General features: G+C 36.8%; 1 protein-coding gene across 6 annotated transcripts in view; it reads left to right on the top strand.

Annotated features, from left to right (window-relative positions):
* The window catches only part of SMARCA2 (SWI/SNF related BAF chromatin remodeling complex subunit ATPase 2), a 114,938-nt gene that overhangs the window by 72,583 nt on the left and 22,399 nt on the right, over positions 1–19,956 (top strand). For all 6 annotated transcript variants that reach the window (XM_075079455.1, XM_075079460.1, XM_075079456.1 and 3 more), the window contains 2 exons: positions 759–836; positions 5,693–5,911. In XM_075079455.1, coding sequence (XP_074935556.1) covers positions 759–836; positions 5,693–5,911 — 297 coding nt within the window. The remainder of the gene's footprint in view (positions 1–758; positions 837–5,692; positions 5,912–19,956) is intronic.

The following is a 19,956-nucleotide window of genomic DNA, read 5'->3' as shown; positions in this document are numbered from 1 at the left end:
GGTTCACTAAGCCCTATGTAGGAACAGTCTGTGGTTTTACTGTTTCAATTGACCTGCTGCCAGATTTGAAATGCCATGTGCTTTCAAAGTAATTCAGGGAGGGAAACTGAATATTGTGGACTCTGATTGTGTTAAAGCGGGTACCATGGCTGTTCAGCTTTAATGTTTGTAGTTTAATTCTACAGATCTAAATTGTTTTTCCAAGGACTGTTTCTGATTTTATGAAATAATTCATTTTGTCTGAAGTTAGAGGGTCACATCTCAATTTGTAAGCAGATAATGGTCAAGAGAAAGAGGGATTCAGCAGGGGGGTTTTCCAGTATAATGGTGTTTCATTTTTTTCATTTAACCTTGCTTTATCATTGTCCTTGCTTTGACAGCAGAGACCTCGTAATGCAGAAAGGTATTTTTAAGGGAGTACTGTAGAACAGCAGAACGGAAATGCATATATTTTAACTGAAGCAGTAACTGTGCTTCTGACCCAGGAAAACCACAACCCAAAATTTCCTGGTTGCATATTTGCTCATTTCCTCATACTCAATTTATGAAGGTGGTAATAAGTCCCAATCTTCTCTCTAATTATGTCTGTTTTGCGTTACTACCAAATCGCTGATCACTTCAAAAGTTTTACTTTCATTTTAAGTGTTTCACACGTGTCGTGACAGAAGGAGAGTCAGTGCAACCCTGACCTGATGCAGTCTGTTACTTCAAGTTGCACATAGCTTCTTTCTAATACCTTTATCCCTCTGTGTGACCAGGAAGAAGATGAAGTACCTGATGATGAGACTCTGAATCAGATGATTGCGCGACGTGAGGAAGAATTTGATCTCTTTATGGTAAGCATGATATAGTCATAAGTAGAGTATCTTCTCTGGTGTTTTTAACAAAGGCCTTAACGCTTTGTCATTCAAATTTTGGAAAACTTTGTTGGAGGAATAGGCTTTATTTGCTTGCATTTCTTATCGAAGGAAAGAAGGGTAGTCTACTTAATTACAGAGTTCCTCACATGACAGAAAGACCTCATAGGTCCTTGCGGACAGTATAGTGGAACTGTGCCAATCTGGAGGAATAGTCTGGCACAACCTGAGAAATTTACAGTGCAAAACTGATAGTCGCAGTTTGGCTTCCTAATTTTACACCATACTTGTATTTTTCAACATTTCTTCCAACTTCTGGGCTACGATATTGGCAAGGACAACTACAGGAACTTAAAAAGATAGTAAATTAGTAGACTGACAGTGCTGTTTTCTTTGAGTTAACTGGGCTTTGCTGATGATTTTGTCAAGGTCCCAGTTAGCTGCATCTCTGCTGCTACAACTGTTGAACACTTACCAAAGTAAAGCTAGTGACAGTCATTCAAATGCGAGCAACTCATTTTTGTTAGTACTTCCCTTTTTGTTAGTGCTGCTACCACACCGATGGAAAAACTACGAAAATGGCAGTGTAGGCATGGCTTTTGCCTCTTAGTGTGTGTACATTGTGAGGATTGCTGGAGGACCTTTGAAAGTCACCGACACAGCAACAGAATACTTAAGTGCTGAAGGTAAAGCACCATCCCCTCTAATTCCACAGAGGCTGCTTTGTTCTGCAAGGTGGAACAAGACAGACACTTGTATGTGCGTGAATGAAAGTGTATCAGGTGGTATCCACAGAAACAATCATTGATAGGACCACATCTTCTGCTCAAGGATTAGTCTGTAAAACTTCACGGTTAGACAAATGTGCAGGGGTCCTTTTTGCATAAGTGACAGTTGTTGAGATGATAAGTTGGCAAAGGCCATATTCCCCCCACATGGCTGTGCCTTTTGTCATTGCTGACTTGCCAGTTTAGTTCTTTTGTGCTAAGTTTCATTTAATGTTACCTCAGAAGAACTGTAACCCCTAAAACTAGGCCATAAATAAAATGTGTGCTTAACAGACACCTGTCTTATTAAGCTTTCTGTAGCGTTTCGGGTCTAAGGACATATACATGACAGAAACCAAGAGGTGGCCATTTGATCCAAAACTCAAAAGGAATAATTTCAGTCAAATTATTGGCTGAAAGTAGCCTGAGTTCTGTGAAAGCAGATTTGCTGCTGGAAAAAGCTTCTCAGTACTTCTCCTTCAGACCCAGAAGGAAAGAACTAATTCGTGTGTTGAAAGAGGCTGATGAATTTATGTCTGTTCGCAGGAAATGTCTACAATTCCATCTTTTTGGATCAAGTTTGAATGCTTTTAACAGCCATTCAGTAAAGAAGTTGAGGGACGTAGCGTGAAGACAGTTTTGGCACTGTGTGGGCTCAGCTTATGTTTTTCATATTAATTTACATAGAAGTTTTTAAGAGAGAGAGCAAAAAGTTGGTGGTAGGTGATAAAAATTTGAAGATGCAAAGCTAACATGCTTTGAAAGCCAGGGGTTTGAAAATACTTAAGACAGAAACAGTGAAGTTAAATACTAATGGCTAAGAAATTATTCCAATTATTAATAATAATTTGGTTTTCATTTTAGTAAACTGTTTAATTATAAAAGAAAAGTCTGAAAAACAATTTTGGCCGTCAGGGTTTATCAATATTTTAGGTCTTGCATAGTCAAATAAAGAGCATAAACAAAGGTTTGTACTCCTCTTACCTGAGTGATACCTGTGCCACCTCATTCCCTGTTAAGGTTGTGCAGATGTAATCAGAATTCAGCAAATTGCAATATCCAAGAAAAATGTATTTTGGTTTGTTCATTTAACTAGGCTTACGGGTGTAAAAGCATGTGTTTTGTTTATTTAAAGTGAGCAGTTCCAAAACAATAGGCAAGAGAGCAGATCAGTTCCTTGAGAAGCTATGCTGTCGTCAGTTTTCAAGTTAGAAGTATTCTTTGACATAGATTCTGAGATGTAGCTGTAGAGCTAAATACACTGTTCAGAAAGAGGATGTGTTCAAGTGGACTTTGTTCCCCTGACTTTTAGAGGCTCCACATATATAACAATAGCTAAAAAATCTAGGTAGCCTCAAACCTCACGCTGTCCTACTTTTGCATTCCTTGCAAATGGTGGCACTTTGTCACATAGTAAAAAAGTAGAAAATACTCAGAGAAAAGTCAGCATTTCAATATGATCTGAACAACTCTTATCATTGCATAATAGTGTGTTTCAACAAGTGTTACTCTTCCTGGAAAAGTTTTAAAGTTATTTTTAATGTTATATTTACTCAAATAAAGGTTCCTGATGTAAAAACTGCCTTTCAAGGTGGAAGAGTGGCCTTTCAAGGGAGGCCTCTCAACAAAATGGGTTCCAGTACTCTAACTGTGCTAATACAGTCTGTCTCCCTGAATCCAAAATTGCAACACAGCAGCAACTGAGTGTATAAATTACTGGTTTTATACTGAGTGGCTTGGGTGGTTTTTTAAAGGACTATTTTAGTTGTAATTTGGAAAATTTAAGATAACAATTCACAGTTCATAGGACAGCAGTGCTCTGTGTTTTTTCTACAATGGAAGTTTTAGGACTTGAGTGGGCCAACACTTAAGTTCTTCACTTACGTGTAAGCATCGGTAGCACAGAACTTTATTTCCAGTGTTTAGGCCTCATTGGGGACAGTGTAAATACAATTATTTTATTAGTTACAATAAAATAAGGTAGACCTGGTTTGGAAATACATGTTTTGGTAAGACATGGGAAAACAGGACCAGAATTCTCCCAGAGATAAAAGTGGTTTAAGTAGTGTCATAAGAAAAAAAAAAAGGCTGTTTGTGTATCTGACATCTCAGATTAACTGAAAGTATCTTTAATTTTCCTTCCTGAGCACTTTTATTTCAGAAAACAGCTAATAAAAACACTACTTCAGTGTTCAGTCTTTGTCTCAGAGATAGAAACATAGTCATCAGGGAAAAAAAATTAAGCATTCATTTCATATGCTTAATGTCATTATAATAAGATACCCCTGGCTTCACTGAAGTTCTCTGCTAAATAATAGAGAAATCTATCACATCGATCCCATTTGGGCCTTCTCTTAGTGCAGCTTGTTGGTCACCAAGTTAGCAATAAACTAAGCCACATGTCTGGCTTGAATACGGCATTTTTTGAAAGGAATTCGGATTGAATGAGATGTTCTATAAAAGGTGTAATACGGAAGTCTGCTATAAAAACAGTAAAGGCAATAAGGCCCATTCATCATTGTCTAAGGTAATGAAGGGTAGGGAAAACCCACATGTATTTATAGTAGTTGGACCCGCAGACTGCAGACACACATCTTACGTTCTGCTTTTCACTGAGTTTAGAAATCAGATAGGATGCCAGACAAGATGATGAAGACCACTTGTAAGATGCTGTGCTTGAGGCGGTATTTCAGGAATGCTTGTATTTGAGAAGTGCCAAGATGAGAGAAGATCAGCATATTCAACAGTGCCATCATTAAGCCCCAGTTAGTAAATTTGGCTGGATATGACCTGCTCCTATAGATAGCTAATACCTCTGAATTTATGCACGGCTGTGTCTTGTCTAGGGTTGTAAAAGGATGATATGTCTAGTTGGCATACTGTAAAAGTGCAGCATCATGCACACAAGGGAGAGGTTTAGGGATAATTGAGAATGCTTTTTGCAAATGTTTCCTTGCCAAAGCAGTAGCCTGTTCTGATGCTACAGCCAATTCTGGTGCCAGTCTATTTATATTAGTTTTTCAAATATGAAAATTAGATGCTCACTGGCCACCTGTTTCTCTGCTTAGCAACTGATTACTGCGTGTTTAAGTACTGTATGACTTTTCAGAAAGGCCTTTTGAAGAGGCTATTTATATTATCCAATTTGGGCTACTTAAAAAAAAGCAAATGAGGTTCACAGACCCATAGGAGCCTAAGTCAGCATACAGTCAAGAGAGAGAGGTGGATGGTTCCCTGGGATGATTATAAAGCACCTGCTGATGAGTCTACAGTGGGTCATGGGAACGTATCCTGAGTATCTGTACCTGTTTTCTGAGGTAATTGCTCACCACACTTGAAATTCATTTTTGTGATTATTTCAGTTTCAGCTTAGTCTTTAACATTACCTTCTAATATTCTTAACACTTTACCTAATTTTATCTGATATTTTTAATATGTTTTGATATTTGCCTAATACTCCAGTAAGATCAGGAAAAATTCAGTGGTTTATGCGTGTTGGCTTTCTGGCAAACTTTTGTCTGGATTTCTTAAGTCTCTTGTTTCTTTTTCTCTAATACCAGCATTCAAATTTTTTTTTCTGATTTTCAGGTTCACAAAAATAGTGTGTTTTCAGTTATTCTTTCCAGTCACATAATGACAACACCATATGGCAATGTTGTCAAGGAATGATTAGTATTTGCAGATCGCACTTATGAATACAAAGAAACCATAAAACCTGTGCAAAAAAGGAAGAGAGTTGTTTAATTAACACACCAGTGTTGTTCTGATCTGCTTTGTATCACTTAGCTGCTGTATTGTTACACAGTTACTTCACTGTGGTGAACTGGTACACTGTTACTTCAGTAAAAGCTAGTTACCGAGTAGTGACCTTGGCTGAAAATGAGCCATCAAGAGTAGCTGCTTCTTTCTATAGCGCATTTTAGAAGTATTTAGAAGTATGGTGGAAGGGAGATATCTGTGAAGGACTTGGTTTAAAGTTTCAGGTATTATTAGATAGCCCGGAATTTCCATGATTCACTTAATATTTGCCCTTAAAACTGTTCTATCCTTTCCCAACTGACATTGCAGCGCATGGACATGGATCGTCGCAGGGAGGATGCCAGAAACCCCAAACGTAAGCCGCGCTTGATGGAGGAGGATGAATTACCATCCTGGATTATTAAGGATGATGCTGAAGTTGAAAGGCTTACATGTGAAGAAGAAGAAGAGAAAATATTTGGAAGAGGATCCCGTCAACGTAGGGATGTGGACTACAGTGATGCTCTCACAGAGAAACAATGGCTGCGGGTAGGTTGTCCCTTTTGTTTGTTTTGGTTTGGGTGTGGTTTTTTTTTTTTTAAACAGTTGAAATGTATTAATTTGTGATAGGGTTTTTTTCTTTTTGAGGACTGCACAGGGGCACCAGTTAGAGCACAATGTAGTAGTTAAGGCCTAAATATACTTGCCATCCAGCTTTTGCTGCTGTGTTGAAAGCATAAATTAGTTTTAAGCTGCATTGCTGAAACTTAAATCAGTGTTACTAAATGCTGAATCAGGACTATGATAGCTTTCTATTACAACTGTTATATTGCCATGGATCTTGGCATATTTCTTACATCTTTAGACACTTTCATAAGTGTCACCTTGAAGATATATAAAGAATTCTTTTAGAGTGGAGGAGATCAGTGATCAGTGTATGCTACAGCTTTCTGTGCTGCAGAAGCTTAGTTTTATTATATTTTAAAAAAACTGAATTTAATCCTTTTAAGAATTTTGAAACTTTCACATAAGCCTTCTTTCTTTCATGCTGTTTCATTTCCAAGTCCTGCACATTTCTTGTCTCCACTGAGGTCAAAACCCTTGATAAGTGATATAAGAATTTAAGACCTGAAAGTAAAGATTCTGAACTTAACTCACAACAAATCCGTGGTTTTGTTGTAGTTGAGGATTCTTGCCATTCTTCTGTGAAATACACATCTAATGAATTCTAATGCATGTGCCTTTTCAGAATCTTAGTAACAGGTGGTGAGGTGAGGACCGATTGTTGGAAAATCTTTTCAAAACCAGGAAATTTGATAATGTTATCATTTCTAAAACATATAGAGGAAGTGTTGTATGTGCAAAACTAGTCTACATGGTTTGACATGGTTTGACTAGTTCTACATGGTTTTATTGTAGAATAATTATAGACTTAATGCCAACATGAATATACAGTGTAGCTTTTGTGTATAACTTGCTAAAGATGGGTAGAAATCTTACCTACTTCAGTTACAAACTTGATTGTGAGAGTGCGTTGTACAATACTATCCTAAGAGCTAATCCAGATTGTGCTGTTGGGCGTAAAGTTTAAGGGTGCAAAGGTTTGAATTATACATCAGCTGTAAGTCTAAGCAAGTTTATGAAACTACAGGAGTTTGATTTATGACATCTTCAAGTAGTCAGTGGAGATGAAAGACCTAGAAACCTAAACTTCTGTCTGGATTCTCGAACATTTACCCTTTCCTGTAGTGGAGTTGCTTACAGTGTAGTGTACATCTACTCAAAGACATTTTAAGATAATTATTTTTAGTGATGGAATACTCTGGCTATGGCAACATAGATGTTAGCTTCGGCTTTCATGTTTTGTGTCTTGAGTTGGCTCTGATGCTTGTGTTAAGAGCTTTACTGTCAAAAATGGCAGCCCTAAAAAAAATCATGTAATCTATCTTCCTAGTCAGGGCAGAATCAGCCAGTCCTGTGTCTTATAAGAGAGATCTAATCTGTTCTTCAAGACATTCCCTAGCAGTGAATTTAGAAGTCCACAGAGTCCACGAGGATAGGCTGGGAGAGCTGCGTTTGTTCAGCCTTGAGAAAAGGATGTTTATAAGGGATCTCATCACCGTGTACCAGTACTTAAGGGGTAGCTACAAAGAAGATGGAGACTCCCTTTTTACACGGAGTCACATGGAGAGGACAAGGGGGAATGGACACAAGTTGCTCTTGGGGAGATTCCGGTTGGACATGAGAGGGAAATTTTTCACACTGAGGACGGTCAACCATTGGAATAATCTCCCCAGGGAAGTGGTTGACTCGGCTACATTGGACACTTTTAAGACTCAGCTGGACAGGGTGCTGGGCCATCTTGTCTAGACTGTGCTTTTCCTAGAAAGGTTGGACTAGGTGATCCCTGAGGTCCCTTCCAACCTGTGATTCTGGGATTCTGTGAATGTATTTAACTGTTTGACTTTCCTTTATATTTTACCTGGATTTTCTTGTTGGATTTTAAGTCAATTAGTCCTTGTTCTAATCACTCTGGTCATGCAGAATAGGCTGCTACCTTTCTCTTTTTTTTAAACATTTCTTTATGTCATAGAAGAGTTGTTTCACTGTTCAGTCAATTCTTAAGGTTAACAATCACTGCTTATTCAGTCTTTTCCCGTAGTTCCTGTTTTCTAGATCTCTTGGTTGTTTTCACTGATTCCTGTTAGGTGTTCTATGTGTGACTGATGTCTTTCTGCAAGTTTGGTCAAAAGCTAGACATCAAAATTCCAGGTGCAGCCTCATTTGAATAAGGAGGAGGAGTTCTTCTGCATAACGTGTGGGATACTTACACCTCATGATCCAGTATATCATCATCTTAACAGTAAAGGTATTGACTTGTGTTAAATTTTTGATCCAGTATAAGCCTTAATCCTTTTCTGTAGATCTACTTCCTGGCCAGTTTTTTAGAATCACATTTTGTGTAGTCAATTCTTCCTTCCTAGTAAGAGGATTTAGCTTATGCCCTTGTTGAATGATATCCAAATTTTCTTCACCAAAACTATTCTGAATTTTAAGCCTGTCCTCACGTGAACTTACAGTTTATTGGTGTTCTTTGGAGATTTAGTAGGCATACCTTCTGTACTGTCTTCCTAAAGACACTAAAAGCAGTGAAAAGCACTGGATCATTTGATAAAAAAGCCACTAAGGACTATTCTGAAAACAATTTCTTACCAGTTGTCCATTTACTTTATAGTAATTGTTTTTTCATTGTTTGCTTCCGAGACTGTTGTGTGAGGCCACGTCTGAAACCTTGCTAGTCAAGGTGGTACATATACTACCCCTTTTTCAACATGCTTTGTTATTCTGTTTAGAAAAATCAGTCTCCCTCCTTTTCCCTATTGAGTTGTTAACCACGTTCTCAAATTAGTTAAGTTAAATCTAAGTCAGATTGCTTTACAGTGCATTGCAGTCACTACTGTGACTCTGTTGTATACATATTTTAACTCTCACTTTCAGGGGACTTCAGAGTAAGTTGAAACAAATGCAAGTGTATGAGCTACTAATACACTATAAATATAATTCCTATTAAGAGAGTCTAAAAAGTAACACTGCTTGTGCAGGTTCAGAACAAAAACTCTTCTCCATTGGGTAGATACTGAAAAGTCTTCTGAGTTTTTCCATGACCTTATTTTGTGTGTGTGTCTGTATGTGTGTGTGAAAGAGAGTTCTTTGTCACACCCGTTGGCCTCCCACCATCATCACTTCTATGTCTTCTTTGAGAATTTAAGTGTTTGTCTTTTCCTGTAATGACACCTTTGGAAGAATGTAGAAAAAGTGATAATGTACAACATTTTCAAGGGAATCTTTAACTATATAAACACACAAAATTGTGGTACCTAGTGTTATAAGCATTTGTATCTTGTGGCTTTGTCACTGTAACTTGTAACACTATTGTGCGTGTTGCATGAACATTTTGAATTAATCATTTCATGTTAACTTGGATGCAGTGAACTACTAATATGAGAAAAAATAGAAGAGCCAGTGTGTTCTGGATTGAGAATGGTACTTTAATTCATAAGACATTCTTTTACCCGTGCTCCATATCATGGCACTCTCCAAAAGTAACTATAGATACTTACATTTTTATTGCAGTGTTACAGAAGAATGAGATTTATTTACCAGCAGCAAAGGACTCCCATCATGTTTTCTCTTGCTCTGGCTGCTGTTACAGCTTTATAGCTATCTTCTCATGGGGTTTTCTGGAGTAAAACATCACATTTCTGAACTAATAAGTTGGATTCATAAGATCAATATCCAGTCCTCAGCTGTCTCTTTTTCTTTATGTGTCTTGGGGAAGTTGACTAGATCTTTTCTGAGGAGTTTTGCCTCAGTCAGCAGCCACAGCTCTGACTGTGGAGATCAGCTACCTGCTCCATTTCAGTTAGACCCTGACCCCTCCTCCAATACACCCAATAGTGAAGAGCCTAGTTAAGATCATGGCAGATCCCCCCAGGATCTGCCATACACCTCAAGGTCTGTATCCATGCATGTACACTGACAAAGTATGTCAGCTCCCTCTTTGCTGGGAGGTCAAGTCCTGAGTTTGGAAGCAGGAGACAAATAATTACAGAAGCCAAACCTATGGACATACGCAGTGTTTAATGAGATTGTGCTGCTGCCCTGAACAATCTGGTAATTCAGTAACAGCCTCCCAGGGAAGCTGTAAGACACAAACAGGCTTCATCACTAGCTGTCGCTGCAGCCTGCTGTTCTGTAACTGTTGGCATGACAACCATATTTCCTAAAAAAAACCCAAAACGACAACAAAAAAAACCAAACCCACAAAAAAAAACAGGAAGGAGGAATTTGCTTGCTGATCCTATGAAGCATTTGTATTCTGGGTGTATTTCATGCTCAGATTTTATCCCTGCATCACTTTTAGCAGGACTGCAAAATACTTTGCTAGATCCCATGGCAGATTATTTTCAGAGGGGTCTTCTACTAAGGACTCCATTGCTTAGGGCAGGCTTCAAGAGTCAGAAGATTTGTTTGAGTACTTACAAGTCTCTTAAGACAGTTGCACTTGGATTCAGCTTCTCATTCAATTTGATTGCTGGCTAGGTGACATGAATAAAGTTTTATTCACAAGTTGTGCAGTTCATTTGAAGTAGCTTTGCATATTGTCCAGGGAAACATACTTGAGTCCAAAATGAGCAGTGTTTCGTATACATCATCCAGACATACAAAAGTCAACCACTGTGGGCTACTTGTTTTGCTTATCTAAAAATTGTAAGTGAAATATAAGCATTTGGTCAGTAATTAGTCAATCTTATTTAAATCTAAAGAAAACCACTGCTGGCTTTCATACATAATAGAATATCTGGTGGATACTTTGTAACGTAATCGTGACAAATTTTATTTGCTTTTTTGTTTATGTTTACTAACTAAGGTAAATATGTTGTGTAATAAATCAAACTACCAAGCAGGAAATTACTGGGCATGTTTTCAACTGTTTTCTCCTCAGCTGGAACTTTATATAACTTTTTGATTTTGAACACTCTCTAATAGTCTGTTAGAAGTTAGGTCTGGCATCAGAGGTAGTGAAGTTGGACCAGCTTGTTACTACAACTTGACATAAAAATTTTTCAGTTAGGTTTCCTTTTTCTGAGAGCGCTTCTCTTTTATGTATTTTAACTTCAAAACTTTAGACTTACTAAAGTAATACTAAAATACTAAGAACATATTTTAAGACATGATTTTGTAACCTGTGTTTGTGGAATTCGATCTTTACAGTAGTCTTTGTTACATACTGAAATAGCTGTGAGGAAAATCAGCATTACATTTGATAATTGTTTTAGCTTCACTTTTCATCTACTGGTTGTTATTTTTAATTGTAATGGAGGTTTTTTATATAGGCTATATTGGAGGTTGAGATTCTGTGAAGGAGGGGAAAAGAAATAATGTTTTACCTAATGCATAGATCATCTGCATAGTTCATGTACATGATACCCCTTCCACCCATCTTTCTCTCTTCCTTACGCCTCTATACCATTTCTGGTTACAATTGCAAAGTTTCCTGACTTGGTGCTAAACCTGTTTAACAGTTGAATAAGTGAGCATTTGCCCAGGGCATTTGAAGAAAATTGCATTCCAATCTAAACTCTGCTCTGTAATATTGAATTGCAGATAAAATTGAATTTGTTAAGCTGTAGGGGAAAACAAGTCAATTTTGAAAGCCTTTGTCACTGGAGGATTAAAAAGTCCACCATCCTAGGGTGTTGTCTATTTTGTGACCAGCAATCATCAGGATGCCCTAGGTATTATTTTTTAATGTGCAAGGTGAGGCTGATAAGTTTTATGCAAGTGGAAGCTAGTTTCTTGAAGGATTAGGAAGTTGGACATTAAGGCCTCACAAAGCCAAGCCATTTTTATGTTCTGAGTAGTACTGTCTCTCTTTCATGCCCTTTTGAGGAAATTCAGTTCAAAATCTGCTGAAGAAAAGGAAGAAGATGGCCTCTGTTAAGTTGCAGTGAAATTAAAATCAATTAAGCAGTTCAGATGAGAGGGGCTTTTCTTCACTTTTGATGTGTGAGAAGGAATTTAAATGCATCTACCTGATCACTTTGGCTCTCTGTTTTGGCAAGATGGGTTTGCTAGTTTATAAAGAAAATAACCTGATTTACACTCTGGATATCTTTTTCAGAATCTGGAGGCAGGATTGAGAGTATTAATTTTGGAAACTAACAAATTACCCAATTACTTTGAAATTCCTCCTCAGTATTTGAGAGGGAATCTCAGTAAGACAGTTTTCAGTGTTCCAGAAATAGTTTTTGTGTGAGAAGAACCTCGAGACAGGAAATCTGAAGAGCTCTTTCAGAGGAATACCAGTTATCAATAAAACATCTTGCCATACTTGCATAGGATTCTTCTTTTTTCAGTCTGTGATTTTGTCCATATGATGTTACATGTAAAATACTAACACTGTTTCAATGGGAATTGTACATATATTCTCCCCTAGAAAACATTAGAATGATAGTGTCACATAAACACCTTTCTGTATTTTTTTAAAATATGAGTAGTATTTTTAACGTTAGACTAAAATAAACTGCACTTTCTTTGAAATAGCTATACTTCTCTGACATACCAAGTTTATATAGCCTGGCAACCATGAGTCAAAACTCTGTGTTTCAGGCTTTGTTATATTATTATTCTTTCAAGTGCAAAACTCTTCATGAAAAAATTAGGCCCTGTGGTTAAGATGCCTGAAATACTCTTCATGTGGAAGGTCAAAATTGAAATCAATTTCCAAAACTGAAACACAAACAACTATTAAACACTTTACAAAATCCACAAAAAAAGAAAGTCTGCATTAAAAGTTTAAAGCATTACTGTTGCTAGGAGCATTTGGCAATGCAAAGAGAAGCAGCAAATTTTTTAACACGTGGGTCCACTGCATTGTTACATTCTCTGACGTACCTTGACAGTAATGATTATAGACCACATGCAGTAGGTGACCTTTTGTCACATATCAAACTTTTGAATAGAGGCAATAAATTTTCCTATGTTGATTTGCATTTACGACATGGGTACGAAATTACTCATACCTTTCCAAGCATATATTTTGGCCAAAGCATTTATTCACTCTGCAAAAAGGGAAGCATTTAATATTTTGACTTGTCATCAGGAGCAAATTGAAAGGCTGTTATTGTAAAATTACATCTTTCAGGGCAGACCTGAGCAGGTGATGGGAAGCTTCACACTGTTTCCCGTGCAGTAGGCACGACAGGCAAATGTAATCCTTTTGATGGATCAGTGTATGTACACAGAGTTCTGCTGCTTCTATAGAAATGCACAGCTTAAATGAAAGCAATTTGTCTCTTCTTGTATGCAAACCAGTGTGGAAGTACTAACTTTGCAAATACGGACAAACAGGGAAGTTCAAGGCTGAACTTCTGAAAAATTACTCAGCCTTTCCTTAGGCATGTTGCCTTAGGCAGTTAGCTTCCTGAGTCATCTTGAGGTACTCTGTTAGATGAGTAGAATGGTGTATTTCCTTACTCTAACAGTGGGATTAACTTTAGAAAATGAAAATCCTACAAAAGTTTTCCAGTAATCGTAACCCTGTAATTTCACCCTGTAATCAGAAATTGTGGAGTTTAGTGTGTTACAAATTTTGGTTTAATGGATAACCATTACGAATTCTTTTCAGTTGCATCTGACAATGTATATAATATTTTTAGCTGGATTTCAAACTCAGAACCTAAGGGCTTTGCTGCTTACACCCTTCCTTTAGTTTTTCATATATGCACTTGTACTACACTATACATTGTTCTGTTGAGAACCTTCACTTCCTCTTAAGTCTCATTGCATTTCCAGGAATCTTTTTTGTATTCTTCAGTTAGCCTTTGCTTAGGTAGTAGTTTTTGCTTGTCAGATCATGATCTGCATTGCAGTTTATCTCAGAAGACTAAAAAGGCCTTCTAGACAGATACCATTCATGTTAGATTTTTACTTTTAGGCTGTGATATGTATACTAAAGGGTCAACCTCTACTGTAAGTCCTGCCACAGTCTGATAACTGCAACTTTAGAAGCATCCTGAAAAAATGGAACTCGCTGCATCACTGCTAGAAGTTAGCCTCACAAAATATTGTTTTGGTATAGAATACATAAGAGATATATATAATTTAGCTTTTCTCAGCAAGTTGTCCAAAGTTTGACTTAGTTTCGTTTTATGCTAGCTTCCTCCAAATTCTGCAGTTACTAAAATACTATATTGGGATTGTCTTAAAGGGCTACCTCCTACTGTTTATTCTTCAAACACGGTCTGTTTCTATACATAAGATTTTTTTTTTTCCTTTGTCAGCATAGGGAGTAAGTACTCTAATCTCCTGCCAATCATTTTCTCATATCATACTCTTAACATTGCATGCATCCTGTTCTTAATTGCTTCAGAGTACCTGCATTAATAGTGATATATCTCTAGATACCAATTTCCCATACTACTGGAAAAATCTTTAAGCTGTTTTCTGTGAATGACTAGATCCAAGAGAACCTATGAACATCCACAGAAAAATAATGAAACTGTAATGATTTCTGAAAGCTGTTCTTTTTTTTTTTTCCATTGTATTTGGTTTATGCAAGATATTTTATCTGTTTTGTTTTGAATTTATTTTTTCCATTTTGTTGTCTTCCACATTTTAAACCTGGGAGAAAAAACATCTCTTTGAGAATGCATGAATATACTTAAATATAAAGAAGAAGGAGAACATACGAAAGTAGTTAGTGGTATACCTGTTTGCAGATGATGAGCTTACTTCGACATGCATAAAAGTGCCAGTTCACGTTTTGTACTATAAGCGTCTCACATTGCATTATTAAGAACAGTAGTGTTTCTTGGCATATGTGAAATTTATGCTCATCTGTAAAATAGAAGCCTCTTGTTAGTCTGCTAATCTGGTGATTAAAAAGAAGGAAAAAACTTTTAAAGTTTTTCTGAGCAATTAGAAGTCATCACAGAATATCTCTTCATCTGAGAGTGAAATAATTCACTTATTCTAAGGCTAGAGATTTGACTCAAAATGAGTGATTTCACTCTGGAAAACTGCTAATCACCCCTTTGTGTAATTGTCCTAAGCTATGCTGTTTCCACAGTAGAAGAAAAGGCAACTTGTTCTTTATAGGAAACTTTCTGCTATGTTGTCCTGCTGTTGGGTGTGTTGCAGAGCAAGAGTTATTTTAAAGGAATATAGGAAAAAAGTAAGAAAAATAATCTCCCCCAACTCTCCCTGGCACCCCTCAGAAAAGGTAATTTTCTCATGCAATTAATTTTCCTTGCCCCTCTCCTAGGGAAGATACTGTATTCGGTCAAGAAAAAAAGCATAACTGGAGTACAGATTATCCCACAATACCCTTGTCAGTATACTGTCCCCTACACTGCTCAAGTAGGCTTTCAATGGTCAAAATTCTGTGTAAGTCTGGGAGAAAATGCTAATAAAAATAAAAAATGGAAGAAAATTTTCCCCTTCCGCTGTTCCTCACTAAAAAAACAGTCAATAAATACTCCAGAATCCTGTCTACACAACAAACATATGCATCTCTGTCATACTGAACCAGATAAAGGGGAAAAAATGAGGCATCTCTGTCTTGTTAGATTTTACTTCAAGATGGATTGCTTGTGAATCTGAAGCCAGGAAACAGGTATCTTTTGGTGCTGGTGAAAATTGCATGTAATAGATCATTCACAAATGGGAATGAAAAGACTGCAGCAGGTATGAAGGAAGGCTTGTTGGCAGTCAGAGCCCTCTTTCCTAAACAGGATCTTTCTGTGTTTAGTGTGAAATAAAACACTTCCTAACTGAGTTCTTGTCAGAGGTTCCCTTGGATTTCCTGCTCATCCATTTTACTTCAGCAAGCCTTTGGCACCTGCAGTCATCAAAAAACCCCAGAATTTTGCTGTCCTTATCAAGCTTGCTGAGAGGTTCTTAAAATTCTTCACCTTTGATTTTTTATAAGATTCACTTCTGGCAAGGGAGACTTGAAGAAATCAGGACCTTCTGTACAGAAGAAAAAGTGTAACTCATTACTTAATAGTGTTGTTTCTAAATCTGGTAGACAAAAGCAAGTGTACAACAGCAAGTTGCCATTTGTATTATCTCAGTTCTATCAGCTGAATATTATCTTCATGTATACACATTAAATCATTTATCATTTTCTCCAGACAATTTAAAAAGCAAGTAGATATAGAAAGAATACATTAACTTTAAAAAAACACATGCCATGGCTTAATCATAGTAATTTCCTGGGTTTTTTTGTAATTTAGTTATTTGAAGTTATAGTTGCAAACTAAAATTAATTCAGCTAAATCACTCTTGAAAGATAGCTGTGGTCACATTAAGTGTATTCCTTTACAACTGTGAGCCTGTAAAGATTATTTCCTCACCCCCCACTTAAATTTGCCTGCAGTATTTTCATAAGTGATAGTCTTGAAGTGTCTTAAGTTAGTTGCAACTCAGTCTCTAAACTTTACTTAGACTTCTAAAGATACCTGCAACTATTTCCAATGCCAATATGTTAACAATGTTTAGTCTCTGAGTCATAAATACGCTGTAAAGTTCTGAGCAATCTGAAGGCAATCTGAAATATGCAGGATACCATCTAGTTCAGAACTGCTATTACAGCAGCCCTTTCAGAATGTGTTTGTTTATCATCTGGCAACTCTGATGTGCTGCATTTCATAAGTCCGTTTTATGTTGTCCTCCAGTCTTGAATGAGAGAGTTTTTTCACAGTGTTTAGAAACAGGCTATTACTGCAAGTGACAAGAGTTGCTCAGCAGGTGATCTAGCTTTCTAAAAGAAAGAGATTATTTGTGAAAAGAAACAGACAAACCAATCCTCCACCACCAGAACAGTTTAGTGCTAAAGAGTAAGAGGGTGGTAGCAATAGTTTCTGGTATAGAATTTGGAATTTTTTTCCCTCTTTCTGCTGCTCCTAGGTTAGGTTGGCTTAGTCAAGAGGCTGTTCAAATTAAGTCTTCTAATAAATCATGAAGTACAACAGTATGTCAAATGGGAGGGGTAAATCACACTTTTGAAAACTGCAGAAGACAATTACAGATAGTTCTGTAGATCTTTTAAGAGTGTGGCTGAGGAGTTGCAGACCACAGAATAAGGATGATTTGTGGTAATTCCACATTCAGTGACTTAATAGCATGAGTATGTATTTTCTCAATGTTCTGACTGGTTAAGGAAAGCATCTCTTTGGTCAGCGTGATACAGCTGTTACTTTTTATCAGACAGTTCTTTCCTCCTAATGGAGCGCTTTGCCTGTGTGCCCTGAGCAGGCTCTGGGTCCTGGTATCATTGGTAATTATTGTGCTCTTCAGTCTCTTTCAGTTTGTGAAAAAAACTCATTGGTGCAAAATCAGTTTGAGTGGTTCCATTTAAAATCATTGTTTGCCTTTTTGGGGAGGGAGGACTGAGACTAATTATTGACCTATATTTTTTTAACAAGATTTCACTTTTGAATGGAAGAAAATTTATGGCCTTGCCAATGTAGTCTGCCATAACTTGAAGCAAGTTTATCTACATGATGCTTTACTTAGTAATTGTCACATTAAAGATTAAGCTTAAGCATTAAGGTATTTGACATTAAGATTAAATATTAGGATATTTTATCTGAAATATTTTTCTCAGACCAGGATGAAAACTCAGAAGATGAAAGCTTTGATCCTATGAATATTTTAAACATATACCTTTTTTTTTTTAATTAAAAAAATGTTATGCTTTGTTGCTTTGGTTGAGACCATTTCTCTTTAAAGGTAAATCTGTTCTTGTGTGATTCTATTGGGTCTTCTTGGCATTGGTCTTTAAATCAAAATACAAGGAAAAACTATTTATAATTTGTATTTTTATTTTCCTTAATGTCAATTAAAAATAGGCACCTGGAGTTTCTGTGTAAATAATTAAGCAAGTCTTAATAGTTTTCAAATGCAAAACAGAAAACAAACTATCTTCTGGTTCTCAAAAAGAAGCAAGTTTCAGCAATGTGAAGATGTGGACCCTGACTGACGAACATGTGGCTGAAGGATTCAGTTTTGTTATTTTGTGAAAGTTCAGCATATCTGAGAAGATAATTTATTACAAGTTGATGTGTTTTTGCAATAATTGCATTTTGTTTGCATTTTTAAAAAGAACAATATTTTGTTTCTACTTAAGTGCTGGATGGAGACTTTTTGGAATATTCCTTATGTGGAGGAGAATGCATCAGCAATAAAAGCAAGATAAAACGGGGTGTATTCACTAATTCTTTGCCTTTGGCAGATTTTAATCTACACTGTGATTTAGTTTAATCCTAGCTAAACTGGTCTGGTAAATATGTTGTGCAGTACTATCCAGCAAGGAGAGGCAATTCAGTTACAGTAACTCTTCATCAATCTGTATAATTATCTTCAGGTCTTTAGTCATTGTGCTGTTGAGTACCTTACGCCTTTTTATCTACTTGTCAAGTATTATGTCATTGTTCTTCACAGTCTTCATGTGTAGTGTACTGACCTCTATGCCATAGCATAGCAAGAAATAATTAGTTACAAAGTAGGGGAACTTGCTCTAGAGAGCCAAGAAATAATTCCAGTGTGTAGAAATCAGAAACAGTCCCAGACATCAGGAATGCCACTGTTGAAGAGCTAAGCAGGCGAACTGGATTTTGAAGAGGTCTTTGGAGAAGATGAACTTCACGTTGGAAACTTGAAGTCTTAATCAGTTGTCAGATATAAGCTGAGAAAAAAAATGTAAAATTAAGAGGAGTAGGATTTCAAACAGAGCAAAATGTAAAAAAAACCAACTGGAATTTCTTGTGGAAAATCAGTATAGGACTTGAAGGACTATGCTGAAGAGAGAAATTGATAGGGGCGGGTAGATGACATTTCAGTTTACAAATATTTAGATGTTTGTTATTAGCCTTCTGTGGGGTTGTTTGACTTCTTTCTTCTCTTCCAAACTGGCAAATGGGAACATCATTTTGCAAAGCAGTCACCTCATGTTCATCACTGCGTTAATGACATGTTTTTTGGTTTTAAGTGCTTAACAACGCTTAACTTAGCGCCTCTTGGCTAGTAGTCAATACAATGCCCAGGTAAGTTATTTGGTGTTCCCAGAAAAGCTCATTCTTTTGGAAACTTCGTATGCTTGGGTTAGTATTTATTCTCAGGGAGTTGGGAAGCTGACTTTTTCTTCTGTTCACTTACATTTTATATGCTTTCTATGGAAATGAGTTTAATTAGCATGTTAGCAAATCTGTTCACATGGTAATGTTAGTCACAAGAGTTCTAACTTTGCAGGTTGGAGAGACACAGGGCATTGATGGTTGAATGGAAGGGGACAAGCTATCTTAATGTTCATTTTATTAAGATAAAATCAGAGAGGGATGCAGGAAGAGGTCTCTTGTTCTGTGCCCATTTTCCATTCTGAACATATTTTCAGCAGTGTCTAGTAGATTTCTTACATGGCTCCCTACCATTTTTGGTTTGTGTGGACAGTTTCTTTGACTGTAAGTAGTAGCAATAGCTTTCGCTATGCTTTAACTTTATCATTACAATACTATTATCATCTCCAATCAAAGAAAAAATTACTATGTCTTACAGTGTTGTGTCATCTAAATATTAGAGACAGGCCTTTGACACCAAAAACTGATTTTATGCTGAGCACCTCCATTGATTCACTGTGTGACTACACTTCAGTTACCTTCCTGTAAAATGAATTTAAAACTAATATAAAACCAGCATGATTGTTGACTTGCAGAAGGGGGTCATGAAACAAAACTCAGAGCTGTAGTGTTCAGTGCTTATTTGGGTCTGTAATTCTTCTTGAAGAGGTGTTCAGTCGTGGTGCTGTGTCACGGTCTCCAGAAGAAGTTAAGAATACATCCATAATGTCCTTCTCTTCAAATAGAGAAACAAAACAGTTTCCATTTCATCTTTACTTTGTTTCTGTGGTCTTCGTGTAGCTGTATCCATGTTCACTAAGAATACTTCCACCTCCAAACAGCTATTTTCCGTTAAGAAGAAAATGTAATTGCAAGCAGCAATAAGAAGGCCAGCTGTCTCAGAAGTAACTT

This window comes from Phalacrocorax aristotelis, chromosome Z, assembly GCF_949628215.1.
Source record: "Phalacrocorax aristotelis chromosome Z, bGulAri2.1, whole genome shotgun sequence".
Taxonomy (NCBI): Eukaryota; Metazoa; Chordata; class Aves; order Suliformes; family Phalacrocoracidae; genus Phalacrocorax; species Phalacrocorax aristotelis.
Note: the sequence above shows the minus strand (reverse complement) of the source record. Positions and strands in the feature narration are given on the sequence as shown.